At 41.6% G+C, this 23,959-nt stretch overlaps 1 protein-coding gene across 1 annotated transcript in view; it reads right to left on the bottom strand.

Annotated features, from left to right (window-relative positions):
* LOC141008551 (proton myo-inositol cotransporter-like) overlaps nt 1-23,959 on the bottom strand; it is a 66,254-nt gene that overhangs the window by 10,245 nt on the left and 32,050 nt on the right. The window contains exon 6 of the mRNA XM_073480974.1: nt 15,118-15,226. Coding sequence (XP_073337075.1) covers nt 15,118-15,226 — 109 coding nt within the window. The remainder of the gene's footprint in view (nt 1-15,117; nt 15,227-23,959) is intronic.

The raw sequence follows: 23,959 nt of genomic DNA, 5'->3' as shown, positions 1-23,959 counted from the left end.
AAGTTAAAAGAACTGTCAAGGAAAAAACTAGCCATTTAACTGTTAGGCAGGTATTTTCACATGGACAAACAAATGTCCCTTTGTGTTGTGACGCCCGACATAAAGCATATATCTCACAACTGCACAGAGACTAAAAGGACCGACTTTCCACATTTTTCATTTTATAAGAGCAATTTTTATCAGGAGCCATTTATAGTGAGAAGAATAAGCTTTCAATCCTAGTTTTCACACAGCCAATAATAAGGTCAGAGCCACAGTGCCCTGGTAATAACCCATGATCATTAGAGTGTATTGAAGTAATTTTGTTTGATTAGTGAGAACTCCAGAGTAATCATCTTTACCTGCGCCGATAAAAAAACACACATTAGAGAGGACTAATTTCACACTCATTTCTTACACGCACACACACCGAGCAACAGAGATATCATCTTTCTCTTCCCCACAGACACACACAGACACACACAAACACCCACTGTGTTTTACATAAGAGACCCTGCGGAGCGTCGGTGCGAGGCAAACACGGGAAGGTGTGATCTGGCCCCGACCCCGCTCTAAAAACGGAAACAGGGATCCACGCTCCTGTCACGCTTTCATTCCAGACCTCTCATTCAACACGTTGAAGGTGAAGTGACAACACCGACATCGGCCAGGGAGAGAGACAGATGCAGGAGGAGAGGAGCAGAAGGAGGGACTGAGATAACGATAGCTGCAGGGAGCACATGGGTGGAGAGAGTGACAGGTGGAAGAGAAAATAGAATTGCACTAACATGGTTCACAGGTACTTTAATGTATTCATTCTAGTTCTTGTTTCACATGTCACCAACTTGTCAGGTTGTCATTTACACCTATCAACATCTGAAAGACAGATGAATCAAATCACTGCAACCAGACTCCAGCCAAATATTGCTGTTTTTTGAGGTGCTTGGTAAGCCTGTCAGTCTCTTTCCGTCTCTACTTCACGTCCACAGTGATTTGTTACACTGTAGATATTAGACATGTTTTCACTCGACTCTCTCTCCTTCTTACATTCGATCGCTCCCTGCTGTCCTTCGCTCGTTTCACATGGGTGGCGGTGAAAGGAATCGCTGACTCACGGTTGACATTTACTGACACATTACAGGATCGTCTCGGAGGCGGCTGACTCTTGGGAGGACCACGCTGATGGCTTTGTATTGTGTCGCCCATTAGCCACAAAATTACCTATACTTTATATTTTCTGAAAACCACTTTCTAAAGTATCCCATAAGTTTTGATGTTGTTGCTGCTGCATCATAAGCCATTCCAGAGCCTCTTCATCACTTCATCAACACAGTGTATAGTCATAGTGCATAGAGTTGGTGTGTGGATAAAAACAAAATTTGACTAAGTGCAATGGAAACAGACTTAGTGAATAAATCATGACTTACATTTTATTAATTATATCTGTAATCATGTCTCTTTATTATAGCGGTGGCGTTGTTTCAGAATGTATCTTCAGCAGCACAGATACTATCGGATAATCGTAGAAATATTCTCTGAATATTATAGGACTACTAGAGGCAGTAGTGTATCTCTATGATCCTCTGACTCTGTGACTACACGTTGCTACTTGTCACTTAGATCATGAAGGTGATACTATGTTATATAGTATATAGGCCTTATAGATATATTAAGATATCCAAAATCTAAAACGATATATAGTCTAAGAAGGGGGATTATATATATTATATTCCTGAATGAGCCAAAAGCCTTATGTGCATGTGACTTATGTGTCATTCAAAAAAAAACATAACAACATAATGAGAGCCCATGAATGACAGCAGCACTACAGTCCATCATGTCAACTGTGACACATTGTGTTTTTTTTTTTATATTACCAACTATGCAACTCAATACAACAATTCAAATCAACAATTCAAGATCATATAAGCGGCATTTCAAGTCGCTCTGTTCATTGTCATTGAGTTTTCCACAACATGGTCCTGCAAATGTTTCACAATGAAAGCCTTGTTGAGGAATGAAGGATTTCTGTCCACTGAAACCCTGGAGGGTTTTTAATTTGAAACAGATACAGGAAGTGTTAAGTTTGCAAGTCTTCAGTGGTGCCAGTTCTGCTGAAATCCAGGAAAACTTTTTTGACACGAGGCCGCAGTTTGAGTCAAAGTTATTTTTAATCATGTTGGCAAACTTTTTCTAACCTTGACCTTGATCGTGATCTTTCTCTAACCTTAACCAAGTAGTTTTAGTTGTTTAAATGTAACTGCTCCTGAACTATGGAGTTGTTACACCAGACAATGCTTATAGGCTAAAACATATCAAATCATTGGTTTGATACATACCAAAATCTTTCTTTGTATTCCAGAGAAAACAAAGGAAACTGCCTGACCCACAGAGCAGGTCATGATGCTGCTGGAGCGGTTAACAGTGACTGATGGCAAACGTGTATATGTGTGTGAGGGTGTGAAATAGACCGACAGGGGAGGTTTCCTTTCTCTATAAGAGGGAAACGCTCTAACAGAGTGCTACTTATTGACAGAGCACTGATCTAATTATGTAACTTAATAGTATGGATTTATAGGAGCTGGAGACAGATGGAAGGATCACTGTAAGGCTACAGTGAGAGAGAGTGTGTGTGTGAAAGAGTGTGTGAGTAGGCAAGTAGTGAGTGAGTGGGTGTAAATGAACAAGCTAGTGTTTCTGTGCGAGCGAGTGGCCGACACACTGAGTAAGGAAGAGAGGGAAAGCAGGAAGTAAGTAAGTGAGAAAATGATTGAAAGGCGAGGAGAAGAATGAATGGTTTGAGAAAATAAAGAAGAGGGTAGGTGTGAAGAAGCGAATGATAAATGGATGGACAGGACAGGACAGGACGTGGCTGGAGAGGCAGCAAGAGAGACACACAGAGAGATAGAGAGAGATGGAGAGTCTCATGGGAACTGGCCTATTTTTCAAATGAATGCATACGAACACAGAGCTGCGTCACATTTATGCTCTGGAACAAAAGCGCTTTGCCCAAATAGGTACGCCGCAGATGGATTGGATGTTCTGATTCACGACTACACACACACAGAGCACAAAGTGTAGCATCTGCAGATGTCTGTCATCATCACAGAATGAAAACACAGTTTGTGTTTGCCTGCCTGACCCCCAAGACGTGACAAAATGAGCAGGGGTATATATCATCACTAAACACAAGGCAAGGATAATGCAGCAGCAGCAGCACCAAACAGTACATTCACTGCTTTAAATAACTGGACCTGTTTAATCACTGTTGGTTTCACTTGGTTTGCTGCGCTCCCTACTAACAAGTGCTACACAAAGCTCTGAAGAGTCTCACACACAATTAATTTGTGATGTCAAAAGTTAAGTCAAGTGCGACGAGTTCAATTTAGGTGAACTCGCTGTTGACCAATAGCAGTGTATTAAGCTTTAAGGAAATGGAGAGCTGGGCTATCTGAAATGAAAGACACTTGCGTATCTTAGCAGTGTTGCACAATCCATTTTCAGTCAACCTTCCAGGATACAATGCTGCTATAGTTTGAGTTTTTGGTTTAGTTATTTCCTGTTTATTTTGAAGCTCTATCCTCCTGTGTCTCGTCTCACTTTCTACTTCCTCCCTTTGTCTGTTTTAGTCTGTGTGCTCCCTGCTGTCTTTGTTAGTTTGTCCATTGAGTTTCCTGAGTCTGTTCCTGTGTCTCTGTGTCCCATCTCCCCATGGTGTGTTTCTGGCTTTTGATTCCTTGAGTTTTCTTGGTTTGTACTTCGCCTTTTGTTTGTCCTTGGCTTTTTGTTTTAGTTTCTTGGATTTCTAGATTTCTGTGTTGTTGCTTCTTTTTTGGATTCTGGATTTTGGATTTATTAGACATTGGTTTTCAAAAAGCTGGCTTTTGCCTGCCTGCATGTGTGTCTTGTGTCTGGATCCCTTTTGGTGAAATCTGACAACTGCAGCAAACACGTTGCACTAACTACAATTAGCAAGCTGCTCAAAGACCATTTTTCTCCTAAATCACTCTTTAATTGAATTCAATTATACAGTATACCCATAATCATGACAAAAAAATATCAGGGCGGAGTAAATAACTTGAAAAGAATACTACTGTAGCACTAGCTCTCCAGCTACAGCAGTTTTAGCACAGTCGCCAGGATAAAATGTCGGCAGTTAACGCATCTTCAAAACCACTGATACATTAAAATTTTGTATCATACCGACAAAATGTTTATGACCTGACTTTTATATTAGCAGTGGAGGCGAGAAGGCTGCCAAGCCAGTGACCACAGTTCAAGACTGTGTTTCAACATTTGTAACTGTGAAACCACTGGCTATATTTGATGAGGGGCCACGATGTTCCAACATTTGTGAGCAAGATATTTTTTAAAGAGACAATTTCCAGCTGTGGATGAGACGACAAAACTTGATATTTTAGGCCAAAACGTGATATTTTTGTTTTGTGTGTGGTGATAATCACAAGAGATCGGTTGATTTTCTTTCTCACAAATCAAAAGCAAACAACTTATTAAAGTATAGTTTTCAATTTGGGATTTTAGCATTGTAGACTAAATAGATTCAACTTACTGTACATTTGCTAACAATGGGCTGTACTGTATTTTAACGTGTCTACAGTTGAATCACTGGGCAATGCACACGGGCGCAGGTGTTTTCACTATCCTTTAACTGTCCTCACTAAAATCATGTGACAATACTAAACTCGTGTACTTATACAAATGATAAAGGCGTGAGTTGACCTGCCTTTAACAAAACTAACAAGAGACTGAGGGAGGTGTCAATGAAGCACAGTAGGCACAGACACCCACAGTCCTGAGAGGAGGTCTACTCAGGAAACACAAGTGAAAACACTTGTGTGGGTGAATACAAACTGCCTGGTCATTTTGTTATCAATTCACTGTGTTTTTATGGCTTTTCTCTGTATGACTTTGTGTAACATCTGCATTTAGTTAAACATGTATTTTGCACGTTGTAAATGCCGCTCCATCTACAGAATAAACATGCTTCACAAATGACATCTTACTGTGCATTAAGCAAATGAGATGTTTGTGCTACAGTGAGTGGTGTACAAGCGTAATGTGTTTCGGTGTGCTTTTGATTAGAGGGATAATTAGAATATTTCTCATTAAAGAGGATCTTGATGCGACTCCGTTGGAGACAGTGGAGGAGGTTGGCATGATTAAGCTGCTTTTGAACGCTTGACGACATACAAGCACACACAGGAACGCATTAAAAAAACAAGTCTGATTTGGGCAATTCTCCCACAATGTGCACAATAAACACACGCATACACACACACACACACACACACACACACACACACACACACACACACACACACACACACACAGAGTTGGCTGTGCCAGCTCCTTGTGGGCTTGCCAGCAGAGTGACCATGTAAAAACTGGCGTCTAGTGACATTTCCAACATGACATTTGTCTGTGGGACCATCTGTGAGGGCCAACTGGCCTGTGTCACCGACAAAACATCTAACTGCCCACTGACTACAACAAACACTCATCGTATCATATCATATTATATCATAGGTGTGTACTATATAACACCAAAATGTCTGTTTTTTCAAGGCATCTGTGAGGTTTTTATTGTTTCCCCACTCTTTTTTGGTTGATTATAAAATTATAGAATTTAATTAATAACCTACCACATTTCCTAGACAGTGCCGGAAAGTTACTAATTACATCTACTCAAGTGTACTTAGTTTATAGTGTATTTAAGTACAAATGTAAGTGTTTTCATTTCATGCTACTTTACACTTCTACTCCATTATAATTAAGAGGGAAATATTGCAGGTTAATTTTTGATCCATTGCATTTATTTGTTACTAATGTAACTAGTTACGTTACAACTTAAGAGTTTTTCATAGAAAACATTGGAAGATATATATTAAACTCCCCTCAAGTATATAAAATTAGAGCAAAGCCAAAGTAAACCAAGTAGTTTTAGTGCAGAAAACTAACCAAACTACAGCCGTTTTGGAAGATGCTGACAATTGACCTTTTAAGTCTAAACTAATGACCCAAAGCAGTTAGCTTGTAGCACTTTATCGCTAACATGGAATTACAGCCAATAATTGTCACTTTCTGTGCCCCAGGCATTTAATCTTCTTATTTTCTGATCTATAACTGTTTCTTACATCAGGACGCTGAGGGTTAGGCAACCTTTTGCAGAAGCTCACTTGCTACTTTCACTGAATTTCCCTTTGCTGGTTCAATTAAGGCTTAACTTATTTCTTTTTAGAGGTCTACAAACTATTGTTATCGGCAGAACTTGGCTCAGTTAGTGGCATATAGCCTATCATTGTTTTGCAGTCAATATCATTTTGAGATCATTAATATTTCAGTGAAAGTTTATTTTATATTAAATGATTAATCGGCTATGGGCTTTTTCCTGCTCCAAACTATACTTATTACATCTGCCTTTAGAAATCCACAATCGGTCGACCTCTGTGTCATCGTGTCCAGTACACTCTGACGACTTCCTGTAGAGCTGTGCGAGAGAAAGGTGGCGATCCACACATGTTTTTGTCACACTTGGACTTTTCACCAATGACTTCCTTGTTCCCCCGCCCTGCTGATGCAATTTCACACCACGAACAGCAACTACACAAAAACAGACCAGAAGCTGACTGAGGCAAATAAAAAGAAACATGTAAAAACTGATGTTTGTTTACCATTTTTCATACTTTGTCATCCTTTGGACGTGTAAGAAATCCTGTTTTTGCATCTGATGTCCACTGCTAGTTTTTTTGTCATTTTGAAGTCATTTTTCCCTCTGTCACGGGACTGTCTTCTTAACTGCAAGCTACTGATACTACTTCTTGCAAAGCCTGAACTCAGGAGCACAAACCTATTCAAAGAGCTTCTCACAAAATATATCAGAGGGACAGAAAAACTAAATGAAAGAATACAGGGTTTTTCTTCCACAGCTCCTGTACTCAATATTTCTTGTCCCCTTTTTCTGTCTCCATTTATAAATCTATCTTCCCCTCGCTCTGCCTGTCAGTGGCCTTCAATCCCCGTCCACGCCTTCCTCCACCTCATCATCATCAATGTCATCTCTCTCTGTCCTCTTCTTCTTCTTTCCTCCTTTATCTGTCTCCTTTCTCTTCCCCTCTCCTGCTCGATTCATCTCTCTCCATCTTCTTTCCCCCACCGGTTTGTCAACACAGTCCGCTGACCCGCCCTTACGAGACACAAGCAGACACACACACACACAGCAGTCGCCACCAGCCCACAGTGACCTTTACATGCTAGATTATGTGGCTAATTGAACCAAAATGATCCAGTGGGGAATGTATCTAATTTGACCCACTGCTGGACGACATTGTTCTGCATTTATGACTGAACAACAGAGTGAGAAAGGTTGATAGAGAAGAAGAAAAAGAAAATCCAGCAGTGCAATCACCCATTTATTTATCTATAACCATCAGTATAGCTGTCCAGCCCTTCATCCATTAGCAGACAGTCAGGCGGGGAGGTGTTCAGGGACACAAACTCATGCGGGCAGAAAGACAAGCCGACCAGACACAACACCTGACACGTCTTTGGTTCCTGAGAGATGTATTATTGACAAACACATCTCTCATCACACAGGCATCCCTGACAGGGCAGCAGTGTGTGTGTGAGTGTGTGAGGGCTGAGAGGTTATTCATATAACAACCGGAGTCCAGAGAGAGTGTGCCTGACACATGAGTTCAAATCAACCTGCCGTGAAAAATAGACTTATGTGTGTGACCAAGAGCACGTACTGTACTCACATACCTGTCGTGCAGCATATCATTTCCCTGGTTTGAGTACATACCAGGTCTGTGGTCACAAAATGTCCTTTGATGTGCTGCAGACAACATGCCCCTGGGACAGTCTGACTGTGTCTGCAGGTATTTCATCATTTATCACATAATCAACCATAACACGGGCAAGGTAGGAAGTCAGCGAGCTACCCACTGCAACTTTTTAGTCATGCTAGCAGCATGGCTATGTGTAGTCTTGAGATATTTTTGATGGGGAGTCGGGATATCTCCAGCCAAGTTTGTGCCGACTAAAGCAGTCATTTTAAGCTAAAAAATTATCTTCTCCTCACCCTAAACAAGTGTGCTGTTCTGCTGTATGACATCCTATCAGGCTCAATCTGCTCTGTGCAGATTGACGATACATCAGAATTGGACCCAGTGACAGGCATAAAGGTAAATTTTAATAATTATATATGGAAATAGTCAATTTTCTTGCTGATGACCTTGTTTGTGCATGTAAATCACATAAAGGCACCAGTGTTAAATTGAGACTGTTTCATAGCCAGTTAAAAGTTAATTGCATTTCTGTAACCTTAATTCAGTTTTTGTTGGGTAGTCTCGGTTATTCTACTGCTCACAACGACACTTCTCTTGAGAAAAATGTTGCAGTCTAATGATAGCATCACACTATTCTATCAACAATGTTTTGATTGGATGCAGGGATTGCTTACATGACATTACTGAGTGATGCTATATGTATTTGAGTTTGAATGTGTTTACTAAGTGGGCGCTGTTCTAAGTTTACTAAGTAATATACTGCAAGTCTATCAAAAGTGATGATGCCCAAAGTACACAGTGTTTGTAACTCACATAAAGATATATATAGATATATAACCTTGTCGGTGGATTCAGCAACTGTGTGTTTTACGGAATATATTCATCTGAATGTAGATGCATGTGAAAAGACAGCTCACTGCCACCACTGAGGAAATTTAGCGTACAATTTGTCACGTGGACCTGCACCAAGTGTAGTCTGCAAGCAAGTATTCAGCTGAAAAAGCACTGATCATCCAACCAGCATCTTTGAGGGAATTTGCTTTTAATCAATCTATGTTGGAAGAAAGTAGCTTGAACTGATGACCCTTGTGTTTGGCAGAACTTCAGGTTCTGTATGAGCTGTATGTTAGTCACATTGGGTGTGAGTGAAGGAAAGGGAATGATCTCAGGGGGGTTTTCTGTATGATGTGCGACTACTGGATTCACACCATTCCAATGAAAGTGGGCTGGCTCCATGACATCCCTGCTCTCACAGCCTCTCTGTCACATTTCTTTCATCTTCTGACAGTCCGTCCGCCTCTCTGTGCCCCCTCTCTGTTTCTATGCACCTGAGACACCCAATTAAAAACTGTCTGACCTACGAACAGGGAAAGATGGAGAAGAAAAGTGTACTGAAATTTTGATCCACGCCAAATTCTTAGTGAGAAAATACATTTTCAATCAATTACATTTGAATTTTATAACATGTTGTTTTATGCTTTAAAGAGGTCATATTATGCTTTTTGGGGTTTTGCCTTTCCGTTATTGCGTTATGTAGCATTTTCGTGCATGTAAAAGGTCTGCAAAGTGAAAAAGCCCGAAGTCCACACCAAAGGGAGTTACTCTCTCCCACAAAAAACACTGCCCCTGCACTGACTGAAACGCCTGGTTTGGAGTCGAACCTTTACTTCTGTAACTGATGTGCGTCACTGTGTAACAGGCATTATATAAATATATATTTTTATATATTTGTTATAAAATATATACACTCCAGTCAGTCAGCAGACACACAGTTGCTACTGCTGTAGCGGCGTTATTTTAGATCACACTACCTTGCTCAGCATGACCTGCCCTACTCTGCCTCTGATTGGCTACGTCCTGCCCGTTAAGTAATGCACATGTGCAACTCTCACCATAGATTGAACAGAGGCGAGATGTCTTTCTCTGAAGCTAAAACGTTCAAGACACAGTGTGAGAGGGATGCTGCAGCAATGCACTACATGAGAAAAATAATGTGTTTTTTTTTTAAATCAAAGTATGTAATATTCAACTAGGACCCCCAGATAAAAGTATGAACCTGGAAATTAGCATAATATGACCTCTTCAATAACAGAGTAGAATTAGTCATACTTGCCAACCCCAGCCTCTCTCGGCTTGCCCCCAGAGTCAAAATTCTCTTGTATTTCTCCCCAATTAATTACAGATTTCCACACGTATTTCCCCTGTCAGTTATCACAACCTATTTCTGGCACTTGTTCTAAGTAAAGTTGTAAAGAAAAAGGTCTTTAACATAAAAATACTGCTGCAGTGTACTTATTACTGGTTGTCCCATTTCATAGGGTGAGATTTCAACAACTACCTCTTGGAAATCTGTTCTAAGGGTCAAGGGGGCACTCGAACACGAGAGGTAGGGGTCAAAACTGGAAATGGGATTGAGCCCATATGTACCATACACTGAAACTGGAATTTGAAAGTCTCAAGTGTTTTGGTGTATTTGTTGGATGAACCACTTGAATACTGTATCCAGCTCTCATCATCCATCCCTGGCTACATTCAGAGTCTGGCCTTCTGCTGTTTTGATTGAATAATGTCAGACTGAACAAATTGCTTCTGAGATCAAAGTGACATATTTGGAGTCATCTCCATTATCTGTGGCATTTGACAGACCGGGATTCAGATATATAAACATTTCTCAGAGTCAGCAAGTGAGCCAGATCTGAAAGGGCAGATATGTGGGAAATGTGTTGGCTAACTATATGATTGGTTGAGCTGGCTGTTCGATTCCACCTTCGGCTGATCCGTTGCCCTTATTCCCCTGCTGACGACCAGAAAGGCTCAGTGCTGGTCGGAACTTTTCCTTCGAGGCTCAATGAAAGGAGGACTTCAAGTGGCACAATGTGCTAATGTAACTCAAACCCTTTGTGTGAGCATATTTGATGAGAGAAAAAAATGTGTGAACTCCATGAATTAGCTCCTGTCGAGTTCCAAACTTGAGAGAACGGACTGTCAGAGCAGAGTGATGGACAATATGTGCTGCTCTAGTTTAATTTGCATTTTCTTTCCTTTTTTTTTAAACAGTCTGCCAGCTCCTCTCGCTGCCCTTTTCCTTCTCTCTCTGTGCCAGCCCGGTGGTTTAATCAGGGAAAGCAGCTGGGGACAGGGAGAGTGGAGCTTGTCTCTAAGCCCGGCTGATTTACTGGCTCCCCAGACCCCTTTTATATCTCACCGCCTAATAGGGCAAGCCTGGCAGCTTCGCATGGGAACAAAAAGGCAGGTGGTAAACACACAGGCTGGCAAAGTACACAGAGGTAAGAAGCGCACAGGATGAGTGACATCAATGCTGGGAAAGAGACAGAAAACTCTACAGAAGGCCTAAAACATACAGTAAAGACACAGATTGGTAGAAATCACCATGTAGACTAGAACAAAGACCAAGAAAAACAATCTGGCTATCAGTTGATCAGATGAGTTCAACATTTAGTTATTTTTTCTCACGTAGGTTGACCAGGTACTCTCAATGGCTCTGTCCAAAATTCTTGATGTTTTACTTGATATATGGTCAGAAAACACTTTCGGACCCCACTCAGGTTTTTCATTTAATCCTAAATCGTGCTGTAAAAGCTATAAATGAAAGCTATAAAAATCCTCCTGTCCGGCACAGCTGCACCTCGATGTCCTGGTGTTCTTGCTGTTCCTGTCTTGTTGCTCTTGTCTGTCTGCTGCTTTCAGCCTGTATTGATTATAAGATTATCTAGAAGGAAAGTCTCCATCAATCGCACGTGCCAAGTCTCTGCTATCTGCACTCTGCTAAAGATTCTGGCTCTCCACATTACAACCGTGATGTGATGATTTTTTCTCTACAAGGGGTTTTTGGAAAATATTTCTTAAATGCTGTCCTGTAGACAGACGGACAGCCACATAAAATCATAATTAACTTATAGTCCAGGTAATATGTAAAAAAATGTTCCCTTTTCATAAAAGCATGAAACTTGGTACTGTTGTACAGTTTGGCGCCCTGAACATTTTCAGATATGGAGCCATCGGCAAAAACCCGTCGTGGCGGCCATGGTGGCCATTTCCTTCAGCTGAATTATGTATTTTGCATGACATCCTTTCCCGAACCAAACTTGATAACACAGAAAAGGGGATGTCTACCCTCAGATACATTTGGCATTAACATAGCCTGGATGAGCTGATAGTAGAAAGACTCAGGTACGATTAAATGCATCATGGATGGATTTCAAATTGAAACCACCTCCATTGCGGAGCCTATCTATGTTCCCAGGGTCCTAAGTTCCCACGTTCCAAGGGTCCTATGTCCCCAAGGTCCTATGTTCCCCAGTTCTACATATGTGCTCTCCTCGGGTGCATGGTCCCAGGGTCCTATGTTCCCAAGGTCCTATGTTCCCAGGGTCCTATGTTCCCAAGGTCATGTGTTCCCAAGGTCTTATGTTCCCAAGGTCCTGTGTTCCTAGGGCTCTATTTTCCCATGGTTGGATGTTCCCTGGGTGCTTTGTTTCCATGGTCCTAAGTTCCCAGTGCCTTGTATTCCAACAGTGGCATGTTCCCAGGATCTTGTGCTCCCAGGCTGATAAATTCCCAGGGTCCAATATTCCTAATGATCTACTGTATGTTCGCTGCTCTACATTTCTGCTCTCCCATGTTCCCGGGGTCCTACAATTCTATGGTTCTTTGTTCCACAGTCCTACGTCCGTGGTCCCCCAGGGTCCTATGTTCCAAAGGTCCTGTGTTCTTAGGGTTAGGGTTAGGGTGGTGACCCAAACACATTAGGAGGGTTAATGTGCGTTAACAGGACATTGAACTTGGGAACACAGGACCCTGGAAACATATGACACTTTGTCATTTCCCCATTATGTATCATATAAATCTGGAGAACATAGTAGTCTAGGAACAAGTCTGACACTTCCTTTATTGTCCTTGTTAAAGCCCACATCCATAGCCAATCAACACAGATGTTTTCACTTATCTTCCTTGATTAGGCATCTCCTCACTCATTTTTCATGTTATTTTCAGATGAATGGGAAAGATGTGAATGATTCCCACAGCTAAGACTTGTGAAGTCGGAGACTCGTTTTTATTCCAATATGACATGAATGCAGCACCAGCACTGTGTGGGCATGAAAAGACTGTACTTGTAACTTGAAGTTTTCCTAACTTTCCAATTAATTGTGCTGCATATGTTAAAAAAGGTATCATAATTACTCACCTTCAACCTGACGAGAGAGCTAATTATCCAAATATGTGTTAACAGCTGTGTAGGTGTGCAGCCTCTTTAACATTACTTTGATGTATCTGGTTCACCTTGCCTACATGAGTCAATTACAACTTTTTCCAAGCAGGAAATGGTGCAAAGCAGACAAAGAGCAAACAACTCAAACTGAGACGGTATTGTCAAAAATTGATTGTCAGCAGGATGAGGTCTTTAATGTCAGTTTTGAAGGATGTAATTATCACCAAAGGAAGCCACAGTGGGTATTTTTGTGAATGAAAGGGCAATCAGATTTCAATTTGTGGACCCACAGACACATTTTAATGTGGCAGGTGTAAACATAACACAATGCTTGGTGAAAATGGGCCACTGCTAACACAGATAAACTGGCAGATACACAAGTCAGAGAGACAGAAAGGTGGGTAGGGACAGAGCTGTGATAGATTTAGTTTGTCCCCTCCAGTGTTCAGTCTGTTAGCAGGAGGTGAAGATGAAGATACAGCAGGGGAGGCCGATAGTCAATCGACATAACATTCGGTGAGAGGCACATAAACAGTATTTTAAAGAGATGTGTGACAGATGCCTCTGCTAACCACACCTGAATCTCAACATGCAAGCACACATATGCGATATCCATACCTTCAGTCACACACACATATCCACGAGAGTGCACGTCACACACACACACACGTCACACAGGTGCACATCTGCAGACTCCAAAGTCCGTAGTGTCACATTTTGTGCATTAAAATCACACATGCATGCAAACACACACAGAAACACAGTTGTAAGGGCGCACGCTTATCCTATTGCTCTCACCTCCGAGGGTTGCTAAGCAACAGCACATATCCACAGATTGTTTACAGAGCTTGTAATATAGTTCATCTCAAAGGGGAGGTGAGACAGAGACAGATGACACAATCTCTTCGGATGGAGAGATAAAAAAGAATAAAAGAGGAGAGGTGATCCGTCCCTTCACAGGCAAGTGGGCAGTAATGCGATGAGGCGACTGCTCCCCGGTGTATGATGTGTTATGTAAGATGAAAGAAATGTTTTGTGATTTAATACGTTGCTGCTAAACCGAATACATCTGTCTGGATCGCTCTTGTGTTTAAAATGGACAGCTGCTTCAGTGTTATGTATCATCATTGTTTTGATTAACTCTGAGGGCGAAAGAGATAAAAACACACTGGAACTTTCTTTTTCAATGGTGATATAGTCTAGTAACAGGGCAGACTGTACAGTTTGATCAATGGTACGGATAAATGACAAAGTCACACAAAAAATACATTTTGACTGAGCTAACCATCTGTCTTCGACCAATCAAATGAACAAACCATATGATGTAGCAGGAGGGCGATCTCAAACTCTTGCCGAAACCAATCAGGAGAGAAAACTTCTTTTCCACTGTGAATAGCCTTCAGTGCTTTTCTTTTAAAGAAATATACTCTCCAGTTCTAAATAATCGATGCTATAGTGGCATCTATGCTAACCGCCACTGCTGCTTTCAAACAATCAGTTGCTTCTCTCACCGTTGTCGGACCTAAACCGCACTCGTAGCTGCTAGTAGTCCCTCATAGGACGCCGATTGGTCTCAGTCCCTGCGGTTTGGACACAAGTGCAAAGCTTGAGGTTTGGCAAGATGGATTCTCACTTGATCTCACGAATCCAGTTCAAAATGCTTTGTCGTCACGTGATTCACAGAGACTTCAGATAGTTCATAATGGGCATTTTAAATGATTGAATACAGAGTCCTACCTTATAAAAGAGCTAGAGATTCTATTGAGATGCTCTGTGACCTGCCATTGCTGTAAAAATATGGTCCATAGGAGTAAATGAAGATGACACTACACTCTCTACTCAAGGGCTCTGGGTAAATCTAATAGTTAATTGATCAGCATACATTGCACCTGACCAATCAACCAGCTGGTCTAACATACAGGCAGGACCTGCAAAGCCTCATCAAATTTTTCTGACGACAAGACGATCACCGACCTGATCCCCAGCGATAATGAGACAGCCCACAAAGAGGAGGTCAGAGCCCTGACATCTTGGTGCCAGGACAACAATCTTCATCTTGACGTCAGCAAGAGTGAAATCATAATGGATGGTTGAACTCACATGACCGTGTTCATTCCTGAAACCTGCTGGAACATCTGAAGACCGCAGCCCACCAGGAGGGCCCGCCGAGTTGGGGGGTAGGTCAGCATCCGCCAGATCACAGGGCCATCTGGAGACACAAGCCAAGGCACAGCAGAAATTAATTTCATACTCAACATGACTTCACTGGGAAAATCACACAAGCATTAATAGAGTTTCGTTCCAAAATAAGAAAAATGATCTGATGATACAAAAGTATGACTGACGTAAATGGCTAACAAAGATTGTTGTTGCAACAAAGCTTCTACGATGGAGGCTAACGGTAGGCAAGGTTGGCATGATTTCTTTACAGTACTCATGAAGGCATTTGCCATTTATGACTCTCAAACTTCTTTCCAGATTTTAACCAGCTGATGCATGAAATGAATATCAGTCCACAAAGAGATCTGACGTGTTAACCAGTGAGCTTTACTGGTGTTGGTAGACAGATTAAGTTACCTTCGGACAGAGCCCGGCTAGCCGTTTTCCCCGTTTCCAGTCTTTGTGCTAAGTATATAGAAATGAGACTGGTATCGGTCTTCTCATCCTGGTGAGCATTTTCACGTTTAAAAACGTTACTTGTCTACATAAAAATGTTACGAATATAATCTTTAACTAATCCTTAAACACAGGGGTAAACATAGAGCCTATTTAGCCTAATGGGACCATCAAGAAACTGAAACAAACATGAAATATGTTCATTTTTTTCTATGTACACAGAAGAATTGCTAATTTTGTCACATCTGTCAGCTCCCCATATTCATGATATGCTTCTGTTTCGTGCATGAATTTTGCACAACAAGTCACGCTGTCCTCACATCGGAAGGACTAGGTTTAAGCCTATGTGACAGCAACCATCTTCCCTACTGATATTTCTTCACACAGGACACTTTGTTTGCTCCAGGGAAGCTACCCTGCTTTTTTGACCTCTGACCTCTCTAAGGTGCTGAAAAAGTGTAAAAAGAAACCTCTCTCTCTCGAGGATCAGCACAGCTAAGTCGCTGCCTTTTCTTTTGTTTTCAGACGGTGGATAGCTCAGTTTTTGATGAAACAAATATTTGACGGCTGGCTTTGGCCTTTGCTGAGTCCTACTTGGCTCAGTAGCAGAGCCAGACTGTGATCTGCAGCACACGGACAAGCAGATCCCTTGGGAGGAGAAGTCTTAATAGGATGAGAGAGCGGCTGGATAGGCATGGAGCTGTCGGATAAAGAGGGAGACACACACACACACGGTGCCAAAAGATCAGATAAACAAGCCTGAACACACACACACACACACACACACACACACACAGAAACACAGGTAACACGTACGACAGTGTGCTATGAAGGGACAAACACAAACACATACAAACGCATCATAAACAAGGATGCATGAGTCTGCACATATGAAACGACACACACACACACACAAACACACACGTGCGGGCTGATTATTTGGGAGCAGCTGTGTGTGGGAGGACTCTGGGCCAGTGAACATCTCCTTTAGCTGTTTGACGAGCAGAGCAGACTCTGTAAAGGAGGCTCCTGCTGACACACAAACACACTTAAGCCTTCTTTCGATGGTCGGAACTTCTTACAGCGATATTATTATCTTTGATTCCTTTCCATTCTTTCACCTGTTAGTCCACACTTTTACCGCATGAGCCATTTCTCCTTTTAATGAGATGAAAGGCAATTTTCACAACACACTCTGAAGCAGTCAAATAGATGACTCCAGCATCAGCTGCAATTTTCCATAAAATATGGCAATTAGCCTCAATTTATGAGACTAGAAAGTCATATCTAAGGCAGACTATACTTTATTTATACTTCTGATGAGTTCGACCCCCCAGCAACAACTTTTTTTGGGGTGGAAGTAGCTCAGTCTGTGTGGAGACCAGATGGTTTCTGGTTCAAGTCCAGCACAGACCAGTCAATACAGAGTAAGGACTGCTCTGAGGCTCAAGGAAAAGGATTGTTGAAGCTGTTTTTCTCTTGGTTATGGATTTCGGTGATGTGATTTATAGGCGTGCCTCTGCCTTTACTCTTCAGCCCCTAGATGCTGTTTATCATTCTGCTGTTAGATTGATTGCTGGTGATGTTTATAACACACATTGTTACATCCTGCACAAACATGTTGGGTGGTCTCCTTTGCCTAATAACGTGAAAGTTGCAATTTTATATCACAGCCATGCTAGATTGCTCCTCAGGACCATATCAAAGTTGGTCCGAAGGGCCGGGCCACACCAAGAACTATAATGATAACTACTACTCCTGGAGAGAAAAATTGATATTTGTGACAGGAAGTCGTGCTGGGTGTTTGAAGCCAAAACATGATGTTTTCCTAACCCTGACCAAGTGGTTTCTGTAGCTAAACCTCAGCAGACCATAAGCACATCGTGACAGGAGAAAACGTAACTTAAACAAACCTAAAGTTGCAACATAAAGAAACGTGAAGTATAAACTTATTTTGCAGAAACATACTTCGCCAACATTTAATCTGGTGATTGGGTTGCGTGAGCTGCGTGCTCCATCTGTTCGGCAGCTCACAAAAACAGGTATGGATGGCCTGTTACTGCTGCTGCATATTACACAAAGCACCAAAAAGAAAACTAGAGGGATATTGGTTAATGAAATTCTGAAGATACATTTTGATTACCTGTCAGTGTTTCTATCATTCTTTCTCACCATCCTCTTGAGTAAGAAGGATTTTGAAAATGATACATTTATGGTTATTGTTCTAGTTGTCATTCTTGGGTTGGATGGCTCTTGATGATTGGATTTCACTGCAAATCCCTCAAGTTATTACTGGGAGATCTGCCTTTAGTCTGTAGGCCCTGACTACCTGACACTCATTACAAAGTACATGCCCTGAAAAAATATTTATTTGGTAGCTTTTGGTGTGTTCAAATCCATGATTATATACCATGCAACTTATGTTTGTACCTGTTTAAATCGAATTGGGATTTTTTTTGTATCATGTACGTTTGAAGAGCTGTATCAATAAACTTATTTTATTTATTTGTTTATTTATTTGTATTTTAAGTACTTTGTTTTTTTGTCAAAAGTGGTTTCTCAATAAGCTACTGTACATTTCAGTTTCAGTTCTCAGAGTCGAGGTTTAATGTGAAGCAGAGCTCTAAACCTCAGACAGTGAAGAGGAAGTGATCTGTTCATGGGCTGAGCCATTACCATGGCGCTAACCTGGTGGAGTGTGATTGGTTGATCCCTTGAGACCAGAGAGGAGGACTGTTATCTGATTAGCCGACAGGGAAATCAGGATTCATGGGCCGAAGTCTACTATCAAGAGAGTGGAGACCCGATGGCCGCCTGAACAGCTAAATCTATTCGGCCAAACACGCGCAATCACATTCAAATGTCATCAATCATACGGACACAATATATTTTCCCCTCCTGCTGTGTGTGGGGTTAACAATACAGCACGTATGTCGTTTTATCTCTGAAAGTACTGCTCACAAATGCTCTCTCACACACACAGAAGCTTAATTTCCTCAGTTGAACACCACCCAGCTGTAATTTAATCAGACGAGATATTGAAAAAGAACGATGGCAGTGAAAAACAAGTCAGAGCGCTACCAGCAAGCCACAAGCACAGTGATTAAGTCTCAAAGCTCTGCAGTAATTGCACAACAGCTTTCCACATTGAACCTTTTCAACTATATATTTTATCTTGTATATTTCTGTATTTTATTCAATCTATACTGCAGTACCACTAACCCAATATTTAACCGAATACATAGAACTTTAAAGGAGACATATTATGCTCATTTTTGGTTTGTAATTTTATCTGGGGTTACTAAAATAATAGGTTTACATGTTTTAATGCGCAAAATAGACACATTAGTTTCCTCAGCACCGTATCCCCCCTCTTGAAATACTCTGTTTTAGCTCCTGTCTCTTTAAGGCCCCTCCTCCTGAATACCTAGTCGGCTCTAATTGGTCAACATACTCCCACCTGACCCAGCGAACTCCAAGTCCTCTCTCTAACTGAGCTAACTAGCTAACTGTTGCTACAGTTAGCAGCAGTTAGCGGTTACTCTAGCACCCGATCTGTTTTTGATTTGTTTTGAATTCGACAGGTGGTCAATTTTTAACATATCGAACCTTTAAGGCAGGACTACTGACGAGGCGTTTAAGGAGCATTGTTTCCTGTGGGAGAGAGGAGCTTCTGTTGGTGCGGACTTTGACCTTTACAACTTTCAAGATCTTTTACATGCACAAGAACCTACATTAAACACTAAAGAGAAGGAAAAACATGAAAAAGCATAATATGTCTCCTTTAAATCAAGGCTGGATGTACAAATTTTGCAAGGCAACGATACACCAGCTCTTATGAGAGATGAATGTGACCGTAAAATACACAAAGCTCTGTGATCATTCTCCACCATCGCCACCTGCTCGGATCCCCTTTCGTTTCACATGTTATCAGCATTCAATCCAGAAAATACTATAATATATAACCATAATACAGTTTGTTTGTACAGTGAGGAGGGAAAGCCTGGGATGTGTGTTCTTTTTAACGAGACCGAAGTCCATCTTCTTCTCCTCTTTGATATTCACTGAAGGAATCTCCAATTAGCTCCCTTCCTCGGCTACCTGCTTTCAGGAAACACCCCAACTTCTCCACACAACAACCCCCGACAGCCAATTAGAGAGCCCGTTTAGCATTGCTAGCCCTGTCAGATGTTTCTTTTTATTCACGCTTCAAACACGTGCCACAGTCGGCTTAATGAAGCGCAGAGCGAGGCGAGAAAATAAGGAGGAGAGGAGGGAGTCAGATAGCAGCTCGCTTTCCAGGAACATTGGCAGGCATCCATCCACAGGACATATGATTACTGATATTGATTTGTAAATCCTCTGTAAATCAGTGAAATGTATTTCTAGCCAAAAGGCCAATACATGGTCAAGAGTATCAATGGGGGAGAAGCTGGTGCTGAACAATGGCCAATCAAGGAAACAAAGAGGAGCAGTGAGGCGGTTGATGGAAGCACAGGAGGAATTATAAAGATATCTCAGTGTGTAAAAGGATAGCTCTTTCTATCCATCCAATCCTCGGGAAGTAAGTGGCTAAAATGGAGCTTCACTTGCGTAACCGAGCGGGCTGCAATCAAGGACCGAAGCCCGAACACTCAGTCTGCAGCACTCCTACCTCAGCCCCCATCTCCCCTCTAATTATTCCTTGACATACTTCCCCTCTACTCTCCTCTCCCACCTCTCCTCCACTTCCTCATCACAGCAGGATCATGGTACCTCGCACTCCACGCAGTGAAGATCAGAACAGAAGGTCAGGACTAATGGGGAAGCGAAATTAGGTCTGCCCGTTTTACTTAATTACAAAGAAACTGCTGTTTCCAAAATGCTCTTGTTAAACTAAACGGCGACCCTGTAATCCAGCAAAATTTCTCCTGAAAGCTGCCTAGCTTTTACGCCAAAATACTGTCATGTTAAAGAACCAGATTAGAAGTCTGTGAGCTAAATATGAAGGTACAGCCAAGAAGATGTTTGCTTAGATTAGCATAAAGACTGGAAGCAGGTGGCTAGCTTGGCTCTGAACTGAATGTACAAACAACAAATTGTGGTTTTCTGGCGGCTAGGGGCTGACTGTCGTATTGTTGTGACCGTGAGGTTGTTAGGCAAAAAGAGATGGTTAAAACCACCAAGTGTCATTTTTATATTTTTCAAATTAGTTATAACACGTTAAGCTTTAAAGGTACTGGTTTTTGTTATCATTAGACCGAGCCAAGCTAGCTAATCTGGTTAAATAACCTTTTCTAAGTTGAAGAGTGTCCTCATCTTGCTCAAAACACTTAATTGTATATATCGCTATATAATTTTGCCAAAACTATTTTTATCATCGTGATTCATTTCTGCTTCTTTTGGGACACCTAACACCACATATCGAGTTAGATAAGAAAAAAGCAGAATCAACAGTGACTCAGTTAATTAGACTGAAAGCTCTTCTCAGTTGCAGCCTCAATTCCTTATGAGATTGTTAACACAAAAGTAGTTGACAAGGAACTTGATTACAGTCACACTGTGTTAATTAAACTGTTACCAGAGCATGTCCTTGTTCACACTGGCCCCCTACTGTAAGTCGTGTTAGTCAGTTTTACAGACTGCAGGCTGTAGATTTTGCTTTCATTAAAACACTTTTCTTAATTAACTGTGCAGCGATATTATGGTACCAAGAATCTTTGTCCTCAAGCTTTTCATAAACAGATTTTCAGAAGAGTGGGAGCCTTCGAAACGGATGCTGTTGGGGGAAATAAATCTTAGAGATTCAAAATCTAAAAGTAACGTCACGTTTTTGAAGAGCAGGCATGTTTCTTGGTTCTCTCCTGGATAATTGACAATCTCTCTGGACCCGTAGCATTAGGGAGAAACAGCATTTTAAGTGGAGCTGATCATATCTTATCAGGAGCCGAGAGTCCTGTCTGCAGATGCAGGGGAGCAGCTGTGTTTATCTAAGGGCACAGAGCGAGGGGCAGGCGGTTGCCAGGAGCTGAGCACCAGACAGACGGATGGATGGACGGATGGATGGATAGATAGATAGACATAACTACACAATAGTGGCACTGGAGCTTATACTACTCCGACATTATTACATATTATCAACATGGTGAGCATTGAAAGCTCGTCTCTACAATCTCACATCTGTACATTCATTTCTGAGTGTACACTTGTTTTAATAACTTTAGGTATCTTCCTCTTGATAACCTGGAGCCTACATTGCCCATAATGCAACTTAACTGCTGACTGTGGTGTTTTATGCTAGTAGCTGCTAGTGTAACCTGGCTCAAGGCTCACAAGCTCACACCTTTTTAAATCCACAACCCCAGATTTTTTTCTTTTTCAAATTTTTAGTTTTCAGCCACATCCGACACTTTATCAGATTTCACAGCGCTCCCTCTGGAGACACAATAGCGCCCATGTGACCAGATTTTGATGTGTAAAATCCCTTTGAGTGTCCCTTTTAGTTGCAGGTTCATGTTTGACCACATATATAGCTATGGCAAAAAAATAAACCGTTGCATTCAAAGTTTTTAATGCACTTAATGTCTTGGTGCCCTTCTCATTCCCACAATTTATTAAAAATCTAAGAAAGACAGAAGTTGTATAGTAGAGACGCATGGTGTTAAAGCTTAGGAAGTACTTTCTGGCAGATTTTATGAAACATTTTCTTCAGTTGGCCCCTTTAAAGGTGAAATATGGAAGAATTTGTGTTGAGATCTTTAAAACTTGACTGAAAATATCCACAAAATGTGAATAAATAAAAGTTTTGACATTATGTTGATACCTCTATGTATTGTGTTGCAAAGATATCTATTGAAATTAGAATGCTTTAACAGTTTTGAGGTACCAAATTGTGCAGTTACGCCCAAGATCAACCATCTCTGGAGTCTGATCGTAGCGTGTCCAACCGCCTCCAATGATGTCACAAGGGCTTTGTCGTCATTCAGGGACATATGATAGCGTCCTCTTCCGCTTCTACATCCATTTCGTCATCTTGTCTCCGTCTTAAAAGCAATAAGTGGTCGAGGCTGCGGGCAGAGCTAAAAGTGGGTGCTCGTTTTGAACATCCCCACCTCGAGACAAGTGCGTCATCAAGTAAAGGACACATTTTCAAGCAGGTAATGGAGATGTGATTCCTCGCGTGGCTGGGCTCAGGTGCAGAGTCAAACCGAGTCAAGCATATTAATTAAAATGTATAATGTATAACAGATAGCAGTGAAGCGAGGCCCCAGTGGAATAGCAAAGAGAGAAGACTTTCAATCAAGGCGAGTCGGCGCCTCTACTGAAGCTGATGGTGTTTTTGAGCATCAAAAACAAAACAAAAAAACACCATCTCTCCAGTTTGAAACTAATCACGTCAGAGGAATCAATCAATAGAGCGCAGGAGGTTGCCTCTCAGGTTTTCCTGTCAGTCTGTTGTGTTGTTTCTGTCCATCTCTGTAGCCTGGTGGCTGAAGAAAGAGGGCCACACAAAGGCAGGAAAAGGCAGAGAAAGAAATGGAAAAGGTAATAAGTGAAAGATTCTCCATCTTGGTCTGAAAAGTGTTGAGAAGCCACTGCCTGCTTATGTAACGCAGAATCAAATCATACCAGCAGGCGCAGGACGCTACCTGAAGATGAGATCAGGACACGACACGGAGGAGCACTCATTTTTAAAATCCGTCTGATTTTCCTACTGAGAGTTGTATTATTCAGCGGCGACACAGATTTCCCTGCCGACACTCTTTAATGACACTGTCATTAGATGTAAAGTAACGCTGCAGAAGAAGTTCAAGGATGAGGAGTTAGACGAGCGCTCAGTCAGTAAACTCCAACTGAACGTTATGCAAGAATCAGCTGCCGTTGCCAGTTTGACCCAAAACTGGTGGGTAGTTCAGCCCTGAGGGACGTGAAGAAGAAGAAGAAGAAGTGTGTGTGAGACAGAATGAAGGACTTTGATGGCCTCAAGAAAATAAATACACATACAGAAATAGGAAACTATGTACGCACTATTTCCATTTTAAATCTTGTTATTCTGCAGAAGAGTTGCACCATTTCTCTGAACACACACACACACACACACACACACACACACACACACACACACACACACACACACACACTGTGATATGCATTTTTTAATAGCTCTATGACACATGAGGGATGCACCGTTGCGCCTTCAAACTAAATATACACACAAATTACACATTCAAACACTGTATTCCTCTTTTTCTTCGCACTTCCTGTCTTATCTGCCACGTGGGGATTTTCTTCTCCGGTCTGAGCCAACTTCTGCAGCGACAGAAATTCATTATCACATTTCTAAATG

Source organism: Pagrus major, chromosome 14 (genome assembly GCF_040436345.1).
Source record: "Pagrus major chromosome 14, Pma_NU_1.0".
Classification (NCBI taxonomy): Eukaryota; Metazoa; Chordata; class Actinopteri; order Spariformes; family Sparidae; genus Pagrus; species Pagrus major.
The sequence above is the reverse complement of the archived record's forward strand: the minus strand, read 5'-3'. Positions and strand labels throughout refer to the sequence as shown.